Source organism: Hyperolius riggenbachi, chromosome 3 (genome assembly GCF_040937935.1).
Source record: "Hyperolius riggenbachi isolate aHypRig1 chromosome 3, aHypRig1.pri, whole genome shotgun sequence".
Taxonomy (NCBI): Eukaryota; Metazoa; Chordata; class Amphibia; order Anura; family Hyperoliidae; genus Hyperolius; species Hyperolius riggenbachi.
In genome coordinates, this window is record NC_090648.1 from 85,598,208 (window position 1) to 85,617,758 (window position 19,551).

The 19,551-nt window shown below is 44.5% G+C and overlaps 1 protein-coding gene across 1 annotated transcript in view; it reads left to right on the forward strand.

Annotated features, from left to right (window-relative positions):
* Positions 1–4,246: 4,246 nt before the first annotated feature.
* The window catches only part of LOC137562790 (prostaglandin E2 receptor EP1 subtype-like), a 49,133-nt gene continuing 33,828 nt past the window's right edge, over positions 4,247–19,551 (forward strand). Inside the window, exons 1-2 of the mRNA XM_068274486.1 lie at positions 4,247–4,524; positions 6,291–7,119. Of these exons, the coding sequence (XP_068130587.1) occupies positions 6,313–7,119 (807 nt within the window). The 5' untranslated portion in view covers positions 4,247–4,524; positions 6,291–6,312. The remainder of the gene's footprint in view (positions 4,525–6,290; positions 7,120–19,551) is intronic.

Below are 19,551 nucleotides of genomic sequence, written 5' to 3' on the forward strand. Positions count from 1 at the left end.
GGTCCTTGGCAGTATGAGAAACACCTCCCTCCGGAAAGTGCGAAGACCTTCCAACAGCCTGAGACTTCCAAAAGGGGTGGAGCCCCAGGCTGAATGGCAGGAAGGCCCTGTGGCTAAGTGACACCTAGAAGGTGGGCATCACAAGCAGGACTGGAGACTAATCTCTCAATGGAGAGGGATAGCTCGCAAGGTCGGGCAGGCTAGGTCGGCAACACACAGGCAGAGAAGGTACAGAGACAGAAGGCTGATTTAGTAACCAGGGACAGGCAGGGTCGGCAACAGGTAATCAGATATGTGTAGGTACCGAATCAGAAAGCAGAAGGATAGTCAGGAATGCAATAGGTCATAACAGATATCAAACAATGCCTAGTCTGGGGTGTGAGGTCCGTGGTCTCAACACCCTGGAACTAGTCTGAAGTATAACACAATGGTGACACAATCTCTCTAGTCTTGGGTGTGAGGTCCGTGGTCTCAACACCCTGGAACTAGTCTGAAGTATAATACAATGGTAACACAGTATCCCTAGTCTTGGGTGTGAGGTCCGTGGTCTCAACACCCTGGAACTAGTCTGAAGTATAACACAATGGTAACACAGTATCCCTAGTCTTGGGTGTGAGGTCCATGGTCTCAACACCCTGGAACTAGTCTGAAGCATGATACAGTGGTAACACAGTATCCCTAGTCTTGGGTGTGAGGTCCGTGGTCTCAACACCCTGGAACTAGTCTGAAGTATAACACAATGGTAACACAGAAGTAATCTGGCTCAGTGTGAATTCCCAGGTCCTCCTGGTTCTAACACACTGTGGGATCTGACTATGGTCTGAGTGCTTTCACGTAAGTGTTCGCAACGGCAGACAACTTGAGACTGACCAGGAATAACTATATATAGAGCAGCGCTCCCCAGCGCCACCCATCGCTGATCAACCAATAGCTACTTGCTCTGAGATCAGCTGACCAATCTGGTCAGCTGATCCCTCCTCGTTTGTCATAAAGGTTCTGCCTCTCAGTGCTCGCGCGCATATTCCTCAATCTGTGTGCACTAACAGGCCCAGCCACATCAGACGCACGCTGCTGCGTGCAAACCGCCGAGCTGGACGCGGAATCAGCCGCCTCACTGCCAGTTCGTGCGGCGGCTTTTCCGCAGTCTATTACAGACCCAAAGCAGAATACAGCATGTAACATAAACATAGGACGCCGTCCAACCAGGGCATGGCGGACATCTGGTGGACATTTTATGCTGTTTTGCTCTTTTACATAAAATTTGATATTACATTTTTTAATAGATATGCTTAGATTAGTTTTTCCTTTTATCCTATATATGCATTGTGGGAGTACCACGGATGAGAAATTGTTAACAACTGTGGGCAGCAGAACTGGAAAGGAGGCCAGCTGGGAAGATACCAGCCGCTGACCTAATGACGCTTTGTTACAGACCCTGTAATTAAGGTCTGTAAGGATCTGTTTTTTTATGGTGTTTCTGGTGGTGGACTATTGAGAATAGCGCTGAAGGTTTATATATATAACTGTTTCTATACATAGGAATGGAAGCAGCAGTTGATCCCTTTAAAGAGACACTGAAGCAATAAAAAAATAAAAATGATGATATAATGAATTTGTTGTGTAGTACGGATAATTACTAGAAGATTAGTAGCAAAGAAAATATTCTGATATTTTTATTTTCAGTTATATAGTGTTTTTTATAACATTGCATAATTCTCTAATATTTGCAGTTTACACACTACTCAGCATTCTAAATGTTTGTACAGAGCAGTCTTGTGAACTATTGACCTGTCCTCTGCAGAGAAAAAGAAAATACAGTGATTGACAGTTGAGATAACAAGCTTCAGAAGACAGAGCTTTTTTGCATAGATAACAACTGGAGTTTTTTAACTCTTCCTGTACTAGAAACAATATTAGACTCATATATCTGCTGCTAATGTTTTATTCCTTAGCTGTACTACACATACAAATCATTATGTCATAATTATTTTTTCACTTCAGTGTCTCTTTAAGCGATGTTTTGTTGCCCACCGGAAACAGCGGGCTTGCTGCCCCTAAGCGTCCGTCTGAACCAGCCCTAAATATAAAATGAGAATCTCTTGGGCTGAGAATGAAACTGGTCTGAGAATCTGTGGATTTCTGAGGAAATGTTTGTGCATTAGAGATGATTCTAGCCCAAACAAATCTCTTTAAATAATTTATATTATGAAAAGGAATAAATAGTTAACATTGCCTCACATTCCACAGGCTGGCAGCTGAGATTGACTATTTAAAGGGCAATTGGCTATGAACAGTTCTCTCAGTCATTCTGGAAACTGAAGTAAAAAAATTGTACTGAAATCTGTCTGCTTCAGAAACCTCATGCTATAAAAAAAAATGTATGAGTCTTGGCGGAGCGCCAGGCCGCTTGGAGACGAGCCAAATATCCAATCACACATTGTTAATGGGTCAATGATGACCTTATTCAGTAATGAGTCTTCCTAGCCGTGAAGGTACAGGCTGAAGCTTCTATCCTAGCCTGTGACTGAGCATACAGAGCCAGCCACCTGCACTCTGCCCAGTGCCCACCCTTTCCTGTGTCCATGTCCAGGGGCGTAACTACAATTCATGCTCCTCCCCTCCCCCCAATGTTCACACCCCTTTCTTTGCCTACCCTTAGCGCCGTTCATGGCCTTGGGGTGCATCTTACAAGGGTCATAAAACAAGTGTGGCCATCAATATCTTCACACCCATAACAAGTGTAGCCACAAAAACACCGGATCTGAAGTATAGTCCCCTGTATCAGAGGAAGAGAAGGTTAGTAGTTGGGGGCCACCACAGCGCTGATGTTAGTGTTAGGATCAGGTGAGGGTAATGTTAGTGTTAGGAATCAGGTGAGGGTAATGTTAGTGATTAGGATCAGGTGAGGATAATGTTAGTGTTTAGGATCAGGTGAGCGTAATGTTAGTGTTTAGGATCAGGTGAGCGTAATGTAAGTGTTAGGAATCAGGTGAGGGTAATGTTAGTGTTAGGAATCAGGTGAGGGTAATGTTAGTGTTAGGAATCAGGTGAGGGTAATGTTAGTGTTAGGAATCAGGTGAGGGTAATGTTAGTGATTAGGATCAGGTGAGGATAATGTTAGTGTTTAGGATCAGGTGAGCGTAATGTTAGTGTTTAGGATCAGGTGAGGGTAATGTTAGTGATTAGGATCAGGTGAGGATAATGTTAGTGTTTAGGATTAGGTGAGGGTAATGTTAGTGTTTAGGATCAGGTGAGGGTAATGTTAGTGATTAGGATCAGGTGAGGGTAATGTTAGTGTTTAGGATTAGGTGAGCGTAATGTTAGTGTTTAGGATCAGGTAAAGGTTATGTTAGTATTTAGGATCAGGTGAGGGTAATGTTAGTGTTAGGTTTAAGATGTGGGTAATGTTAGTGTTAGGAATCAGGTGAGGGTAATGTTAGTGTTTAGGATCAGGTGAACATGTCTTATTTCTCTCTCTTCAAACACAGTAGGAGAATGATAGCTGAGTGAGTTGTGTGCCCCCTCCTACACTGCGCCCTGAGGCTGGAGCCTCTTTCGCCTCTGCCTCGGCCTGGCCTTGCATACACTACACGATACATACATACACATATGACTATGACAGGGAATAGATTGTGAGCCCCTCTGAGGGACAGTTATGTGACAACACAATATACTCTGTAAAAAGTGTTGCGGAAGAGGCCGTCTCATATAAATACTAAATAATAATAATACTACAAGAAGGTGGTAAAATTGGTCTGTGATTGGCCAATCATAATTGGAAGTGTGTACCAGGCTTTTGGTTTACTTTAGAAATTAGAGACAGTGGCTAAGCATTCAGTTGTACTTCCATGCTCCTTGCAGTGCATATCTCCACATCCTGATCCACTAGACAAATCTGCAAACATGAGCATATTGCCCTCCTACTGCAGGACAGGACAGGAGAGAGGACATGGGACAGTGATGTTGTGCCAACTGCTACAGACCATAGCAACTAATCAGCTGTTATCTTTCAGCATCCTGAGAAAACTGAAAAAAATAATTCTGAATGGCTGATCTGTTACTATGTTCTTTGAATTGCACATTTTCCTTCTTTCTACTCCTACTGTACATCGTTATTAGTCCTCCTTTTGGCCGTCTGCTCTCACCCCATTCTCTCACTTCTCTTGGTCCTCTGGGAGGAGGAGGAGGCACCATCCAGGGGAGGATGAGGGAAGCACAAGAGGACAATGCGAATGGAACAGGGAGAGTGAAGAAGATCAGAGGAGGAAGGCACAAGTGCGGAGAAGGGACTGGGCTGTGACACTGGGCTGAAGGGACAGAAGAACAAGGAGATGTAGCAAGAAACCACAGACAGGAAAGGGAGAGCAGAAACAAGTGGAACTGAGGAGGACTTCTGTGATACTGAACAGTGTGAAAAGAAAACAATGACACCATGGACTGTGGATGAAGCAAACACACCCCGGGACTGCCACCCAAGGAAGAACAAGACGTAGCCAGCGGAGGTGCAGGACGCCCCACAAAGAGGTGAATGTCTGTTTTAGAGGCAGCTTAAAATACTGTGAGGTTTCTTAACACCAGGGTTCAGAGATAAGCTACGTGAAGTAACCGAGGACAACTGAGCAGGTGTTAGCTCACAGCAGTCTAGATGAACCAGGACTTGTGATGTTTGATCGGAATCTATTGATTGCTGTACATTCTGGCTCTTCTCACAAGTTTTAGCCAGGATGTCTCAAAGAGGTGTATGCAATAAACTGCGGTAAGCAGAATTACATGTATAGTGTCATAGCGCATGATGAGTAGAACAGAATGCAATACATGCAATGCGTTACACTCAACTCATTCTGTGTAAAAGTTTATGCACGTAATTCTGCTTAACACAGTTAAGTCTCAAGTCGGGGGTCCACTTTTTACCAAAATTGGAAAGCCCTTCAAATTTGTAATTGCTGTTCTCCTGTATGAAATGTGGCATTACACGACAGGACAGAAAAGTACACAACTTTGTAGAGAAGAATTAAACTACGGTATATCTTGTTTTAAATTCATGCACATTATTTGACGTGCCGCTTAATGTTCCTGAATTTTGCTCACATTGTGGTGGACATTTAAAACTAAGACTCCATGGCTATCTACATAAGTCTGGCATAGATATAACACAGCAAGTGTTTGGAGTTAGGGGGGTTTAAGCTAATCTCTGATGTTCTCCAGTAAAAATGATAAAAGTAACACTTTGGGTATGGGTGGAATGGCCACGACACCACATCAGAATCAGAAGATCAGAATCGGCTTAATTCACAAAGTATGACCAAAGTCGCACCTGGGATTATTTGTGGTACATATGCCAAATAGCGCAGTAACATACATTAGGACAGGCATTTAGACATTAACAGACGGTCTAGACAAAGCAGATATGGCAAAGCAGAAAGACACCTGCGAGGAAGGTATGGGGTGCTAAGGGGTATTTCAGGGGCTAGAGTTCAGGGGAAGAAGGTGTTCCTGTGCCTGTTGGTTTTGGTTGGGGTCAGGGGCGCAATTAGGGGGAAGCAGCCACTGCAACTGCAGAGGGGGCCAGAGGTTTGGGAGGAACCCAACTACTAACCTTCCCTTTCTCTGATACTCCAGATCAGGTTGTTTTTCTGGCTACAATTGTTATCGTTGTAAAGATCCTTATGGCCACACTTGTGTAATGACCTTTGTATGATAACCCCCATGTTGTGTGGGTCACCAAGGGAGGCAAGGGAGGAGGAGTTGGGAACATTAAGGGGGCCCCATCAAAGTTATGCTGGGGGCCACATGATTTGTAGTTACGCCCCTGGTGGGGATAGACCTGAAGCGACGGTCTGAGGGTATAAGACTACCTACTGTTGTTCCTTTGTTGAGTAAAGCATCATCTAAAAAATTCCCACTGGACATAACAGATGCTGAAAACCCGTAAAAGATTCTAAAACAAATGTAAATCAAACACAGATCATGAAATATTTATTTTTCTACTCCACTTAATTGATTAGATTTACCAAAGGATAGGAAAAAAATTAAGATAAAGAAAATAACTCCAGTTATACGAGATTAAACTTTTTGTATCCATACTAGAAGAATGATGAATGGGTGAATTATATGCATGTGGGTTTTAAAATAAAAATTAACGTTGGTTTCTCTTTTTTTCTCTCCTCCTCTCCATTCCTTTGCATGTCATGACATGTCCACACCTGTCATTTGTATCCATTCACCATGTATTCCTTTCTCAAATGTATCTCCTCACATTAACAATTACTATCACACTTTTCATCATCTAGAATATTTTTGTCTCCTTATTCAATGTCCCCACCACTAGCCTTCAACACCTCTTTTTCCTCAATGTTTTCCCCCTGGCCTCCAAGCTCTCCTTCTTATACCACTCCACCTTCTCCTCCTCGTTCATCCAGCCCTCTCCTCCCATCACTGTCTATGGCCATAGGTGCTTTGTCCAATGCTCTTGGTCTTTGGATTCTCGCTCGAGCATATTACCATTCTCGACATCTTCGGCGTTCCAGAGCACAGTTCCTTCTCTTGGCCTCGGGTCTTCTCATGACAGACTTGGCTGGACATGTCATCACGGGATCCTTTGTTCTGTGGCTTTACTCCTATGGAGGAATACCAATGGCTGGATGTCAGTTTCTTGGTGGCTGTATGGTGTTCTTTGGACTTTCTCCACTTCTCCTTGGCCTTCTAATGGCATGTGAACGTTGCCTTGGTCTTACTCGACCCCTCTGGCACTCTGCTGTGGTTACTCAAAATCGAGCTCGGATAAGCCTTGCCTTCACATGGGCACTTGCCCTTCTGGTGTCCACCCTTCCACTGCTTGGTTATGGAACTTATGGGTTGCAGCCTTCAGGAACCTGGTGTTTTCTTCAGGACCCCCCAGGATTTTGCTTACTATTCTCTGGATTGGGTTTAGGATCACTGGCAGCTGCCCTGGTGTGTAACATGCTAGTTGGAATTACTTTGCTCAGGGCCCGGATCCTAAGAACCACCAGAGAAGAAGGAAGACGACGGCATCCAAGAGCCCGTTCTCATGACTTGGAGATGATGGTGCAGCTGCTGGCAATTACACTTGTGTCATGTGTGTGCTGGAGCCCTCTGCTGGTAGGTAGTAGTGTAACATCACACTAGTTGCTCATAATTCAACCCACAGTGGAAATGCAGATGTCTCTTAACCCCAGATATGAGTTTTAAAATTTCCCACCTTTAGGCCTCATTCACACCTAATATCGAAAACGCAGGCGTTTTGCGTTTTTGTGCGCTTTTTTCCCCCCTCCCGGCGCTCCACTGCTCGCTGCATTGCGCTTTTCGAAGCGCTTTTCCAGAGCGGTTTTGTAATCCACTCCCTGATGCAAGTCAGGAAGTGAACTCTTTGATCCAGAAAAAGAATAAATACAATGTATTTATTCTTAAAAACGCTCACACAATCGCTGCACAAAGCGGTTTTGGGAGCATTTTGCGTTTCTCCTATAAGTTTAATTGAGGCAAAATCGCCCCAAAAATGGTACAGGCACCGATTTGCCGACCGCAACGCGCTGATATGAACCTTCTCATAGAGATTCATTGCACAAGCGTTTTATAGGTGATTCTGAAAATCGCTTGCGCTTGAAAAAAGGGCAAAAACACCCTTGTGAATGAGCACTCATTCAAAGTTTTTGCAAAGAAAAAAAAAAAATTCTAACCTCTGATCATTTTTCTCTGCGAATCACAAAAGTGTGCAGATCGGCTGTTTATGCTCTGTATGCTTGTTCCAGGGTGTGAGACTCAGAAACTACTTACACCATAAGACTAATATAACATCCAGGCAGTTAAAGGGAACCTTAACCGAAGCTAAAAGAAAAAGTTTCACTTACCTGGGTCTTCCACCAGCCCCCTGTAGCCGTCCTGTGCCCGCGCCGTCACTCACCTATCATCCGGTCCCCCTGACATGGCTCAGTTTCATTGCCAGTCTCCGAGCCAATGCACCTGCGTAGCCCTGGCCACGCGTCCTAGATTGCACTCCCATCCCTATGTGTTCAGCGCATGCACACAGGACATCTGCAGGGGGGGTTGGTGGAAGCCTCAGGTAAGGAAACTTTTTCTTTTATTTTCGGTGAAGGTTCCCTTTAAAGAGGAACTCCAAGGATTGAATTAATCCCAATCAGTAGCTGATACAACCGTTCCCTTAAGAAATGTTTACCTTTTCTCAAATAGATCATTAGGGTCATCTGTATGGCTGATATTGTGGTGAAACCCCTCCCACAGTGTGAGGTCATGACTGTGGTCCTGACAGTTTTCTGTCTGTGAACCTTGTTGCATTGTGGAATGGGTTTTTCCAACAACCAAGCAATATCATCCCCCACAGCACTCTCAGTAATGAACATTCCATACAAATCACCTGACAGAACTAAAGATGTCACCACCAGTGATACATTTCAGAAAGTAAATGCGGGATAGGAAAGACTTTACAATAGGCAAACACTGACTAAATAATCTATAAATTAATATTGTAAACAATAAGCAATGTATTCATTATGTTATTTCTTCTACACTTCCTCTTTAACATTTTAAAAAGGGCAGTCTTTGATTTCCTTAACTCTAAGGATCATCTCCAAACGCCAAAGAAGGAACTTTCTGTTTTCACTGTGCTCCGCATAATCTTTACTAGCCTATCATGAAATATATTTTTTCTTTAAATCCTGGAATTTTTCACTGGAAACTGTTGTTCACAAGTTCTGTACAGTACACAATGACCCTCACCTTCCATAGCTTCTGAATAAGAAAGTCAACTAATGCATCGTTGTTTTATCTCATACACTTGTGTGGAGAGCACCCCCCTGTGTAGAGAGCAGAGACTGCCTTCATCTCCCCTGATTCGCCCAGCAACACCTACATAAGTGGATGGATACCAGCTGGAGGAGGGAATTATACCACACTAGTAGACCCAAGCCCGTTTAAAAACAGGCTCTATGTCATTTTTTTTTTTTTGCCGCCGCCAGTCACTGCGCGTGCGCGCTCACCCGCCGTGCGCACGCAACTGCCCGCCCGTCTCGCCCCCCGGTCCCTCCAGCTGTCCGTTACTGCCCACATGCGCAGTAACAAAATAACAGGGACCCAGGGACGCTGCAAACTGCTGGACGCAGCGACACAGGCTAATTGTTATATAGGATAACACGAGTCTCAAGGAGAGGAGGAGCTATCCTGCAGTCTGCTAGACAGTCCTATCACAGCCGTATACACCTGTTCAGTTAAACTGGTCAGAGGTTGCTTGGCCAGTATTTGTTGGTAGAAATTTCAGCTTTATTTAAGTTGGATAAAGTGTACCCTTTACCATTTGTGCATATGCGGGGGAGTAGGAAAGCAGACACTCAGAGAGTCTTGGAAACTATTCATGCAGAGAAAACTGCTTTAGGCCTCTTGCACACTGCAAGTGATTCCGATTCAGATTCCGCTTTTTAATCAGTTTTTACATCCGATTCAGATTCCGATTTGCAGTGTGCAGGGAGCAAACTGCAAATCGGAATCAGATGTAAAAACTGATTAAAAAGCAGAATCTGAATCGGAATCGCTTGCAGTGTGCAAGAGGCCTTAGTTTATTTTTTAAAGGGAATCTGAAGTGAAAATAAACTTATGAGATAATGAACTGTATGTGTAGTACAGATAATGTATAGAACATTAGTAGCCAATAAAAGAGTCTCATATTGTGTCTAGTACAGAAAGAATTAAGAAACTTCAGTTGTTATCTATGCAAACGATATCTGTACTACACATACAATTCATTATATCATACTTTTTTTTACTTCAGTGTCACTTGCAAAACGGAATATCGCAAGACAATTATAAACATCAGATATTCCTAGCTTTCAATTCACATTTTAAATACTATTTTGAGTATTCTGTAATGTAAATCTGATTGTGTATGGGGGTTAAACCCAGGCAGTGCGCTCAAACACGCAAGGATTAGTCTGTATTCACTCTTCTCATAAACTTTGCTTTTGTTTATTTACTATAAAGCTACCACTTGTCATTCCACATTTACATACTGCAGCCATATCCAGCCAAGCTGATACTGATGTTTTGTTTCACTGGATATGTCGTTAGAATAAATCTTTTAAACTGGACCTGAACTCTTGCACCGGACAGAAAGAAAACAGAGAAATGCACCCTGTATGTATTTAGAGCATTTAGCTTGTCTAATTCCCCCTCATCTGCGACTAATCGCAAGTTGAATTTGATCTCTCCCCTGTGTCACATGACAGCAGATAAGCTCATTTGAAAGCACAGGATGTTAACCCTCTGTCTGCTTCCATGAATCAGGAAGTGTAACGAGCAGTGCATGCAGATTTGCACTGAATGCAGAATGTCACTTAATGTGGAAATACTGAAGACCAAAACCAGGGTAAATGTGAAATAAAGTAATGATTTATTTACAAGGACAGGATATATACACAAGTGATGCTGCAATTGGTGCATGAACATAAATACAAATGAATTGTACAACTAGCAATATGATTGCAGGCAATTGTCTTGCGATCAGACATACACAAACCAATAATAATATATACAGTGTGCACACAGTGAACCCCGAACCCTGTCTAACTAAGCTAACTAACTAATATATACACAGGATAATATACAACCAAGCGCAGGACATATGCAGCAGGCAATAGGTTAGTCAACAAGCCGAGATCAGATACCAGGACATCAAGCAATACAATCAGTGAGCAGAAGAATAGTCAGACAAAGCCAATATCATAAACCAGGGAATCAAGCAATCAGGTAACAGGCAGACAGGTAACAGGAAACAGGTATCAGGTATCAGGAAGCAGGGAACAGGAGCAATGACCAGAACACAGGCTCTAGGGCTATCCACATCAATGAACTAGCAACAGTGTTCTGTTGTAGCTGGACTTATATACTCTGCAGGATGGTCATGTGACCTCTTCCAAGGCTGCAGAGACACAGTTCTTGAATACAGAGACCTCTGCTGGTGGGCAGAGGGAACTTCAGGAGGAATGTAAAATGTTCTTGAAATGAGGGGACATCTGCTGGTGAACAGAGGAAGTCCATACAGTTCACAAACGTCACCAGCAGGAACAGATCGTGACAGTACCCCCCCCTTGAGGAGCGGCCTCAGGACGCTCCACCAGACTACCAATTTACATCCACCTGGGTCCCAAGAAACATTGGGCGAAAAGGCAGACAGCAGACTGGAGACCGTCAGGCAACAAGGCAAGATGCACAGCAGTCTGAAGAACATCAGGAAGGACCAGGAATCAGATGTCATCAGGAACGTCAGCAGGCAGAACCAGGAACCAGATATCAGGAAAGGCAGCAGGCAGAACCAGGAAGCAGATGTCATCAAGCAGGGCAGCAGGCAGAACCAGGAACTGGATGTCATCAGGAAAGGCAGCAAGCAGAACCAGGAACCAGATGTCATCAGAAACGGAAGCAGGCAGGACCAGGAACCAGATATCAGGAAAGGCAGCAGGCAGAACCAGGTAGCAGATGTCATCAAGCAGGGCAGTGGACTAGACACCAGCAGGAAGGACAGCATGTAAACAAGTCTCCAGCCAAACAGTTCAATAGTATACCTCCACTAGGACAACCGATTTGGCTTTAGCAGAGGTCTGCAAAACTGGGCTTTGTTGTCAGAAGTCTGTAGGAGCTGAGGAACAACAAAAGTCTGAGGGTGGGCATCAACAAAAGTCTTTAGAGGGTGGGCATCAAACAAGGTAGCAACAGGCTGGCTAGCTTCAGGCAGGGTGGCAACAGGCTGGCTAGCTTCAGGCAGGGTGGCAACAGGCTGGAAAGCTTCAGGCAGGGTGGCAACAGGCTGGAAAGCTTCAGGCAGGGTGGCAACAGGCTGGCTGGCTTCAGGCAGGGTGGCAACAGGCTGGCTGGCTTCAGGCAGGGTGGCAACAGGCTGGCTGGCTTCAGGGGTCTGGACCATTAGCTGAGCGCTTGGCTGGGCCGTTGGCTGAGCACCTTGCTGGGCCGTTGGCTGAGCACCTGGCTGGACCGTTGGTAGACACCCCAATACAGTCTGTGCAAGCTGAAACATATCCTGTGCGGGCTGGAGCAAAACCTGTGCGGGCTGAAGCAAAGTCTGTGCGGGCTGAAGCAAAGTCTGTGCGGGCTGACGCAAAGCCTGTGCGAGCTGAAGCAAAACTTCCGCTGTACCTGTTGGACAGGATGGCTGAGATGCAGCTGGACAGGAGGGCAGAGATGCAGCTGGACGGGCTGGCAAACTTACTGCTGGACTGGTTGGCAAAGATGCAGCTGCACAAGATGGAAAAGATGTAGCTGGGCAGGATAGCAAACTTTCTGCTGGACCTGGTGACAGAGATGCAGCTGGACTGGTTGGCAAAGATGCACCTGGACAGGCTGGTAAACTGGTTGGCAGTGGCTGGAGCGAAGTGCTGTCCCTTGCAGACTTGGCAGGAGCTGTAGGCTGTGTAGACATGTCAGAAATTGTAGTTTGCAAAGATCTGGCAGGAAGAGATGAAGTTAACCACTGCTGTACCGAAAGTAAGAAGACTGTGAGCTGAATACAGGTTTCTGCAAGCTGGATGCAAAGTTCTGCTGGCAGGATGCAAGAGTCTGCAGGCAGCTGGAGACAAGGTTCTGCAGATGGCTGTATGCAAAGTTCATCAGGCGGCTGGGTGCAACAGTCTGCAGGAGGCTGGATGAGAGGTTCTGCAAGCGGCTGGATGAGAGTTTCTGCAGGCGGCTGGATGAGAGTTTCTGCAGGCGGCTGGATGAGAGTTTCTGCAGGCGGCTGGAAGCAAGAGTCTGCAGGTGGCTGGAAGCAAGAGTCTGCAGGAAGCTGGAGACAAGGTTCTGCAGATGGCTGTATGCAAAGTTCATCAGGAGGCTGGGTGCAACAGTCTGCAGGAGGCTGGATGAGAGGTTCTGCAGGTAGCTGGATGAAAGGTTCTGCAGGTGGCTGGATGAAAGGTTCTGCAGGTGGCTTGGTGCAAGAGTCTGCAGGCGGCTGGGTGCAAGAGTCTGCAGGCGGCTGGGTGCAAGAGTCTGCAGGCGGCTGGGTGCAAGAGTCTGCAGGCGGCTGGGTGCAAGAGTCTGCAGGCGGCTGGGTGCAAGAGTCTGCAGGCGGCTGGGTGCAAGAGTCTGCAGGCGGCTGGACGAGAGGTTCTGCAGCAGGCTGGACGAGAGGTTCTGCAGCAGGCTGGACGAGAGGTTCTGCAGCAGGCTGGACGAGAGGTTCTGCAGCAGGCTGGACGAGAGGTTCTGCAGCAGGCTGGACGAGAGGTTCTGCAGCAGGCTGGACGAGAGGTTCTGCAGCAGGCTGGACGAGAGGTTCTGCAGCAGGCTGGAAGCAAGAGTCTGCAGGCGGCTGGAAGCAAGAGTCTGCAGGCGGCTGGAAGCAAGAGTCTGCAGGCGGCTGGAAGCAAGAGTCTGCAGGCGGCTGGAAGCAAGAGTCTGCAGGCGGCTGGAAGCAAGAGTCTGCAGGCGGCTGGGTGCAAGAGTCTGCAGGTGGCTGGGTGCAAGAGTCTGCAGGCTTTGGTGTCAAAGTTTGTAAGGTGATTCCACCTGGATCTGGTGCAACAGGTAGTGAATGGTGAATAGATGAAGTTGGGAAGTATTTCTGTTTATGCTTTGCTTTCTTGACAGTTCTCAAAGCGAGAACAGGCTCTTGGTATGTAACTGGATACTGCTTTAACCAAGGTGTAGATCTTTTTGCAGTCTGAAGGGGAACTGACTTGTGATTAGAAGCAGGTTTAGCCACTGAGCACTGTGTGAGCTGGTCATTAGAAATATTAGCAGAAGGAAAGTAAGTGGACAGAACTCTCTCCCATGCATCAATTAAAGGAGAAACAGACCTTTGCATGCACACACCCAAATCAACCAAAGTTTTTGCAGATTTTATACATGCGGAAACAAATTGTTCATCTTTTTGAGCATAATAGCTAATAAAAGACCTCCAATCATCATTCAAATCATTAAACAGACACTCAATTTCCCATTTTCCAAACGGAGGGTCCCAGTCACTTTTAATGGGAGCAGATAGATTACTCTGAACATAGTTTAAAGGGTTAATTGGCTTAATCTGTTGATTAGGCTGATAATAGGTTGTTGTAGCTGGATTTTTAGCTACCAAGAGACTTTGCAGAATTTGCAGCAGGGATTGTACATCAGACACTGAAAAAATATTTTGCTGCACAAAATAATTAATTTGTGAAATTAATTGCTGCAATTCATCATAAGAGTAATCTAAAAACTCTTTATAACAGTGTTTTCTATCCTCCTCTGCAAATATGGCAAAGTAATCTATATCCTGCGGAGTCCAGTTTAACCCCATGGCTGGAACAAATGAACCTTCAGTATTTCCTAGTGACTGTTTTGGCTAGTTCATTCTGTAACGAGCAGTGCATGCAGATTTGCACTGAATGCAGAATGTCACTTAATGTGGAAATACTGAAGACCAAAACCAGGGTAAATGTGAAATAAAGTAATGATTTATTTACAAGGACAGGATATATACACAAGTGATGCTGCAATTGGTGCATGAACATAAATACAAATGAATTGTACAACTAGCAATATGATTGCAGGCAATTGTCTTGCGATCAGACATACACAAACCAATAATAATATATACAGTGTGCACACAGTGAACCCCGAACCCTGTCTAACTAAGCTAACTAACTAATATATACACAGGATAATATACAACCAAGCGCAGGACATATGCAGCAGGCAATAGGTTAGTCAACAAGCCGAGATCAGATACCAGGACATCAAGCAATACAATCAGTGAGCAGAAGAATAGTCAGACAAAGCCAATATCATAAACCAGGGAATCAAGCAATCAGGTAACAGGCAGACAGGTAACAGGAAACAGGTATCAGGTATCAGGAAGCAGGGAACAGGGAACAGGAGCAATGACCAGAACACAGGCTCTAGGGCTATCCACATCAATGAACTAGCAACAGTGTTCTGTTGTAGCTGGACTTATATACTCTGCAGGATGGTCATGTGACCTCTTCCAAGGCTGCAGAGACACAGTTCTTGAATACAGAGACCTCTGCTGGTGGGCAGAGGGAACTTCAGGAGGAATGTAAAATGTTCTTGAAATGAGGGGACATCTGCTGGTGAACAGAGGAAGTCCATACAGTTCACAAACGTCACCAGCAGGAACAGATCGTGACAGGAAGTAGAAAGATTTATTGGATGATTTGTATCAGCTGTAACAATGAAATGTTTTTCTTTAAAAGGTTATTATGCTGTTGTGTATCTTTCAGAGCAGAGAGGAAGTTCTGAGTTTAGGTCCGCTTTAATAATAGAGTTAAAAGGGCATACAACAAAAAACAAACAAACAAACAAAAAACATTGCAACTTGTGTATACACAGAAGAGCATGCTGCCCATAGTAGCAGCCAAATTCCAAAATTCCATCCTCTTTGAAAAAAAACAAAAACATTTGACTGGTTTCTATGACAACATCACTACGTCCCCCACTTTACTGTGTTAACAAAATCAGTTCATGGGAAAAAGTCTGAGTTCAAAGAAAGCTAATGTGAAAAACACCCCCTCAGGTTTAATACTGGTATTGTTACAATCACTGCCAGTACCGGTAACAGTCTGGGACCTGCCAAAGAGAATTCACAGGAAAAACGTCAAAATAAAAAATAAAAATTGAGGCATGGCCAATAAGAAGAGGTGTGGCGATAGACTAGTCCACTGCCAATTATTTTTTTCTTTAAATAACATAATTAAAGAGAAGGTGCAAGCTCCAAAATAAAAACAAAAACAGATCCACTTACCAGGGGCTTCCTCCAGCCCCTGGCAGCCTATGTGTCCCTCGCTGCAGCTCCGGGGTCTCGGGATCCCCTTCATTGCAGATGCCGACCTCGCCAGGTCGCGCTGCTCATGATCACGCTCACGTGATCTGGAGCGTTCTGTGCAGGCAACAGAGAATGGAAAAAATTTTCGAGAACGGAGAACAATTTCAGTAACTCAAGATTTGTGTGTATGAGAGCTGAACAAACATTATCATTCACCTGAGCCAGTCAAATTTTAACCACGTCACCCTCAAGGGTTTTTACCCTAAAGGACAAGAGCGATTTTCACCTGTCACCCTTTCATTTGCCAATAACTTTAACACTACTTATCGTATCAAAATGATCTATACCTTGTTGTTTTCGCCACAAATCAGGCTTTTTTGGGGTGATATTTGTTTTCAGTAATTACTAAATTTTCTATTCACTTTAAAGGGATAACTTGTGGGAAAATAAAAAAAAATACACTATTTCTCCAATTCCATCGCCTATAGTTTTAAAATAAACAATGCTACTGTAAATAAAAGACATACATTTTATTTGGCATTTTACGCACTAAAATGTTTTAAAACATCCTAGGATCTGTTAAGAGGGACCAACAGCATGTTTTCATATTACTGGTGGTCCAGTAGTAGTTAAACTCTGATTTTTATCCTTAGTGGCAGTTCACACTTCTCTTATTCCGCATGCACAACTCCGCATTTGCCAGTTTATTGCTCTTTTTTGTATAACCGTTTATGTGTGTGTGATTTTTATATACATTAGTATGCACATTTTTGCTATGGCATTTTTCCGTGAATACCGATGAACTTCAAAACCGCATGCAAATATTCATCCAAACTGCATTTCTCATGTGGATTGTGTACCGTTCCCACTAACTTGCATTGTCACGTGACTCACATGCGAAAAAAAGACCTGCCGTCCACATTTTTAAATGCAGAAAAATCACTAAGGGCTCGTTCACATTGCATTCCGCTAACGTTAACGTTCGCGTTGGAGTTTTTTGTCGCAATTTTTTTTTTGATTCCCGGCGCTTGGGTGGGCGTTTTGTTTTTGTGAAAAGCGCTTTTCTAAGCGCTTTTCCCGAGCGGTTTTGTAATTCACTCCCTGACGCAACTCAGGTAGTGAACTCTTTGACCCGAAAAAGAATAAATACAATGTATTTATTCTTTAAAACGCCAACGCAATCGCCCCACAAAGCGATTCCATTATAGTAAAATCACCCCAAAAATGGTCCAGGCACCGCTTTGCTGAGCGCACAGCGCACAAACCCCGCTGATATGAACTTTCTTCATAGAGATTCATTGCACCAGCGTTTTGTGGGCAATTTTAAAAATCGCCTGCGCTTGAAAAAAGGCCGAAACGCCCCTAGTGTGTACGAACCCTAAAGGCATATTTACATATGAACGCAAAACAGAATGCGATGCCATTTCAATACATTACATGTGCCACACTTGCATTTTCAGAACCTTGCAAATCACACGCGGTTTTCAAGTATGAGTTCCTGTTTTAAACCAAAATTAGGCGGCGGAATCCCAGGAAAATCCTGTTTAGGATTAGCACTACCGGATACAATTGTTTATCTCTTCAGTTTATTTTCACTAGCTTTAAAGGGCTTAATAGTCCAAACCACATATCACTCAAAATACACTGATTTCAGAGCACAGAGTAAGATCAGTAACAAAAGGAAAGCTATATTTATTATTGACAATGATTAATAAAATCCATTGTTAATGAATAAATTGAGCAGTGAAAAGGCCACAATGACCTGGGCCTTGGGCAGCTTCTGATCAAGGGATGGCTGAATATAAAAAAATGGTAGCTATATATGGAAGAGAAGGCTGCAAATGGAAAGGAGAGTTAGCCAATGGAGAGCAGCACACGGAAGGGGGGAGTGCTGCTGCTCAAGGGAGCTGCTGTACGTGAAAGAGAGGGGCTGCTGTCCATTAATGCTATTAATGCTAAGGACATTTTCCACTGAGTGCATTTTGAGATCCGATTGCAATCGCATTATGATCGCAAAAAATGCTAGGTAGTCACTTTACTAATGGAAACCACACAGGGATTTTTCCATTACTGCTTGGCATTTGCAACGCAATTTGACCGTATTGTAATCGTGTCTGCTGCATTTTTCGTGCAGGAAAACCGCATTACAATTAGGCCACTATGTGATTTTTCCGGAATTCGGCCATTCTAAGTCCCGGACTTTTTTATTCACCCAACGGAAATCGAAAACACACCTGATAAAAGTATCACATCGCATTGTGATTAGGGATGATCAATAAGATGCTAATAATTTATTTAAACATTCAAATTTCTTTTAAGTTATATGCAGCCGGGACTTGGACCAATAAAAATGGACTGGAAGTTCCCTTTGCTGAATCTGTCATTTAGTTTGGCACTGTTATTGGCCTGAGGAAGCGGGCTCTGACTCGCGAAACGCGTTGCCTGTGCTACTAATAAAAACCTTTGTAAAATACAAAGATTTTTTCGTCACTGAGGTAAGCTACCTCAAATTTATTTTCCTTTTTTAAACTGCTTTTAGATGCTTTTATTGCACCAGGGCGCCTCTTATACCCTTATTGTCCAACTGAAATAAAAACGAGTTTAACTTACCCGGCGCTTCTACCAGCTCTTTGCCGCCACCATGTACCCGCGCCGTCACTAAGCGATCCTGCAGTCCCCTGCAGCTCCCCTTTTCGGCAGGCGACTTGGCGAATCAACGGCCACTGCACATGCACAGCCGTGGGCCGCACACATACTCAATCATGCTCCCATTGCTGGGAGCGCTCTGCGCATGCGCAATAGAAATTTCCCTGTACTGCACATGCGCAGGGCTCTCCCATCCACGAGAAGACGATCAGGAGACATGAGGACTGGGGAGGATCGCCCAGTGATGGCACAGGGTGGCTGCAGGGGGCTGGTAAAAGCCCCAGGTAAGTTAAACTTGATTTAGGTTAACTTAGGGCTCATTCACGCTTAAAATAGCAAAACGCAAGCGCTTTATTCTAGCCTTTTGCGCAAGTGATTTAACTGTGATTAGCGTGGTAAAAATCACTGGACACTTCCGAGATTTCAGAGCAAGATTTATAAGCACTGTACTGCGATTGCTTTAGAATCACCTCAAAACTGCTGCAGGTGGCGCGTTTGCGATTGGCGCTAATCGCAAAATGCCCACGATTGGCAACAATTGCGGCAGTGAGAACACTGCCATAGGGTAGAATAGCACTAGCATTTAAAAAAAAACACTAGCACTTTTGTGATTAAGCTGCATATCATTTACATGAAATTTGAATGTTATGAGAAATTATTTGCCTCTCATTGATCATGCCTAAATGTGACCACGTTTCTTAGTGAAAACAGCCCTTGCACATAAAAGAGGGGGCTGCGGCACTCAGATTGGGAGCAGGGCCGGATTTCTGGAAAGGCCTTGTACGGCAGCTGGCCAAGGGGCGGCTGGACATGCAAAAAGGGATTGCTGCGTATGGAAGAAGAGGCTGCAAATGGAATGCTAGAATTGTAAATAAAGAGTAATACAGGGAAATAGGGAGCTGCTGCCCAAGGGATATATAACTTAAAGAGACACCTGCTTCTACCAGCCCCCTGCAGCAGTCCTGTCCCCTCGCAGCCACTCACTAATCCTCTGGTCCCCCGCTGCCAGCTAGTTTCGTTCTTAACCGATAGTCCCGTAAGGACTGGCCACGCGTAGCTTTTTCCGCATTCCCGACTGTAATTAGTGCTATTGCCGCATTACG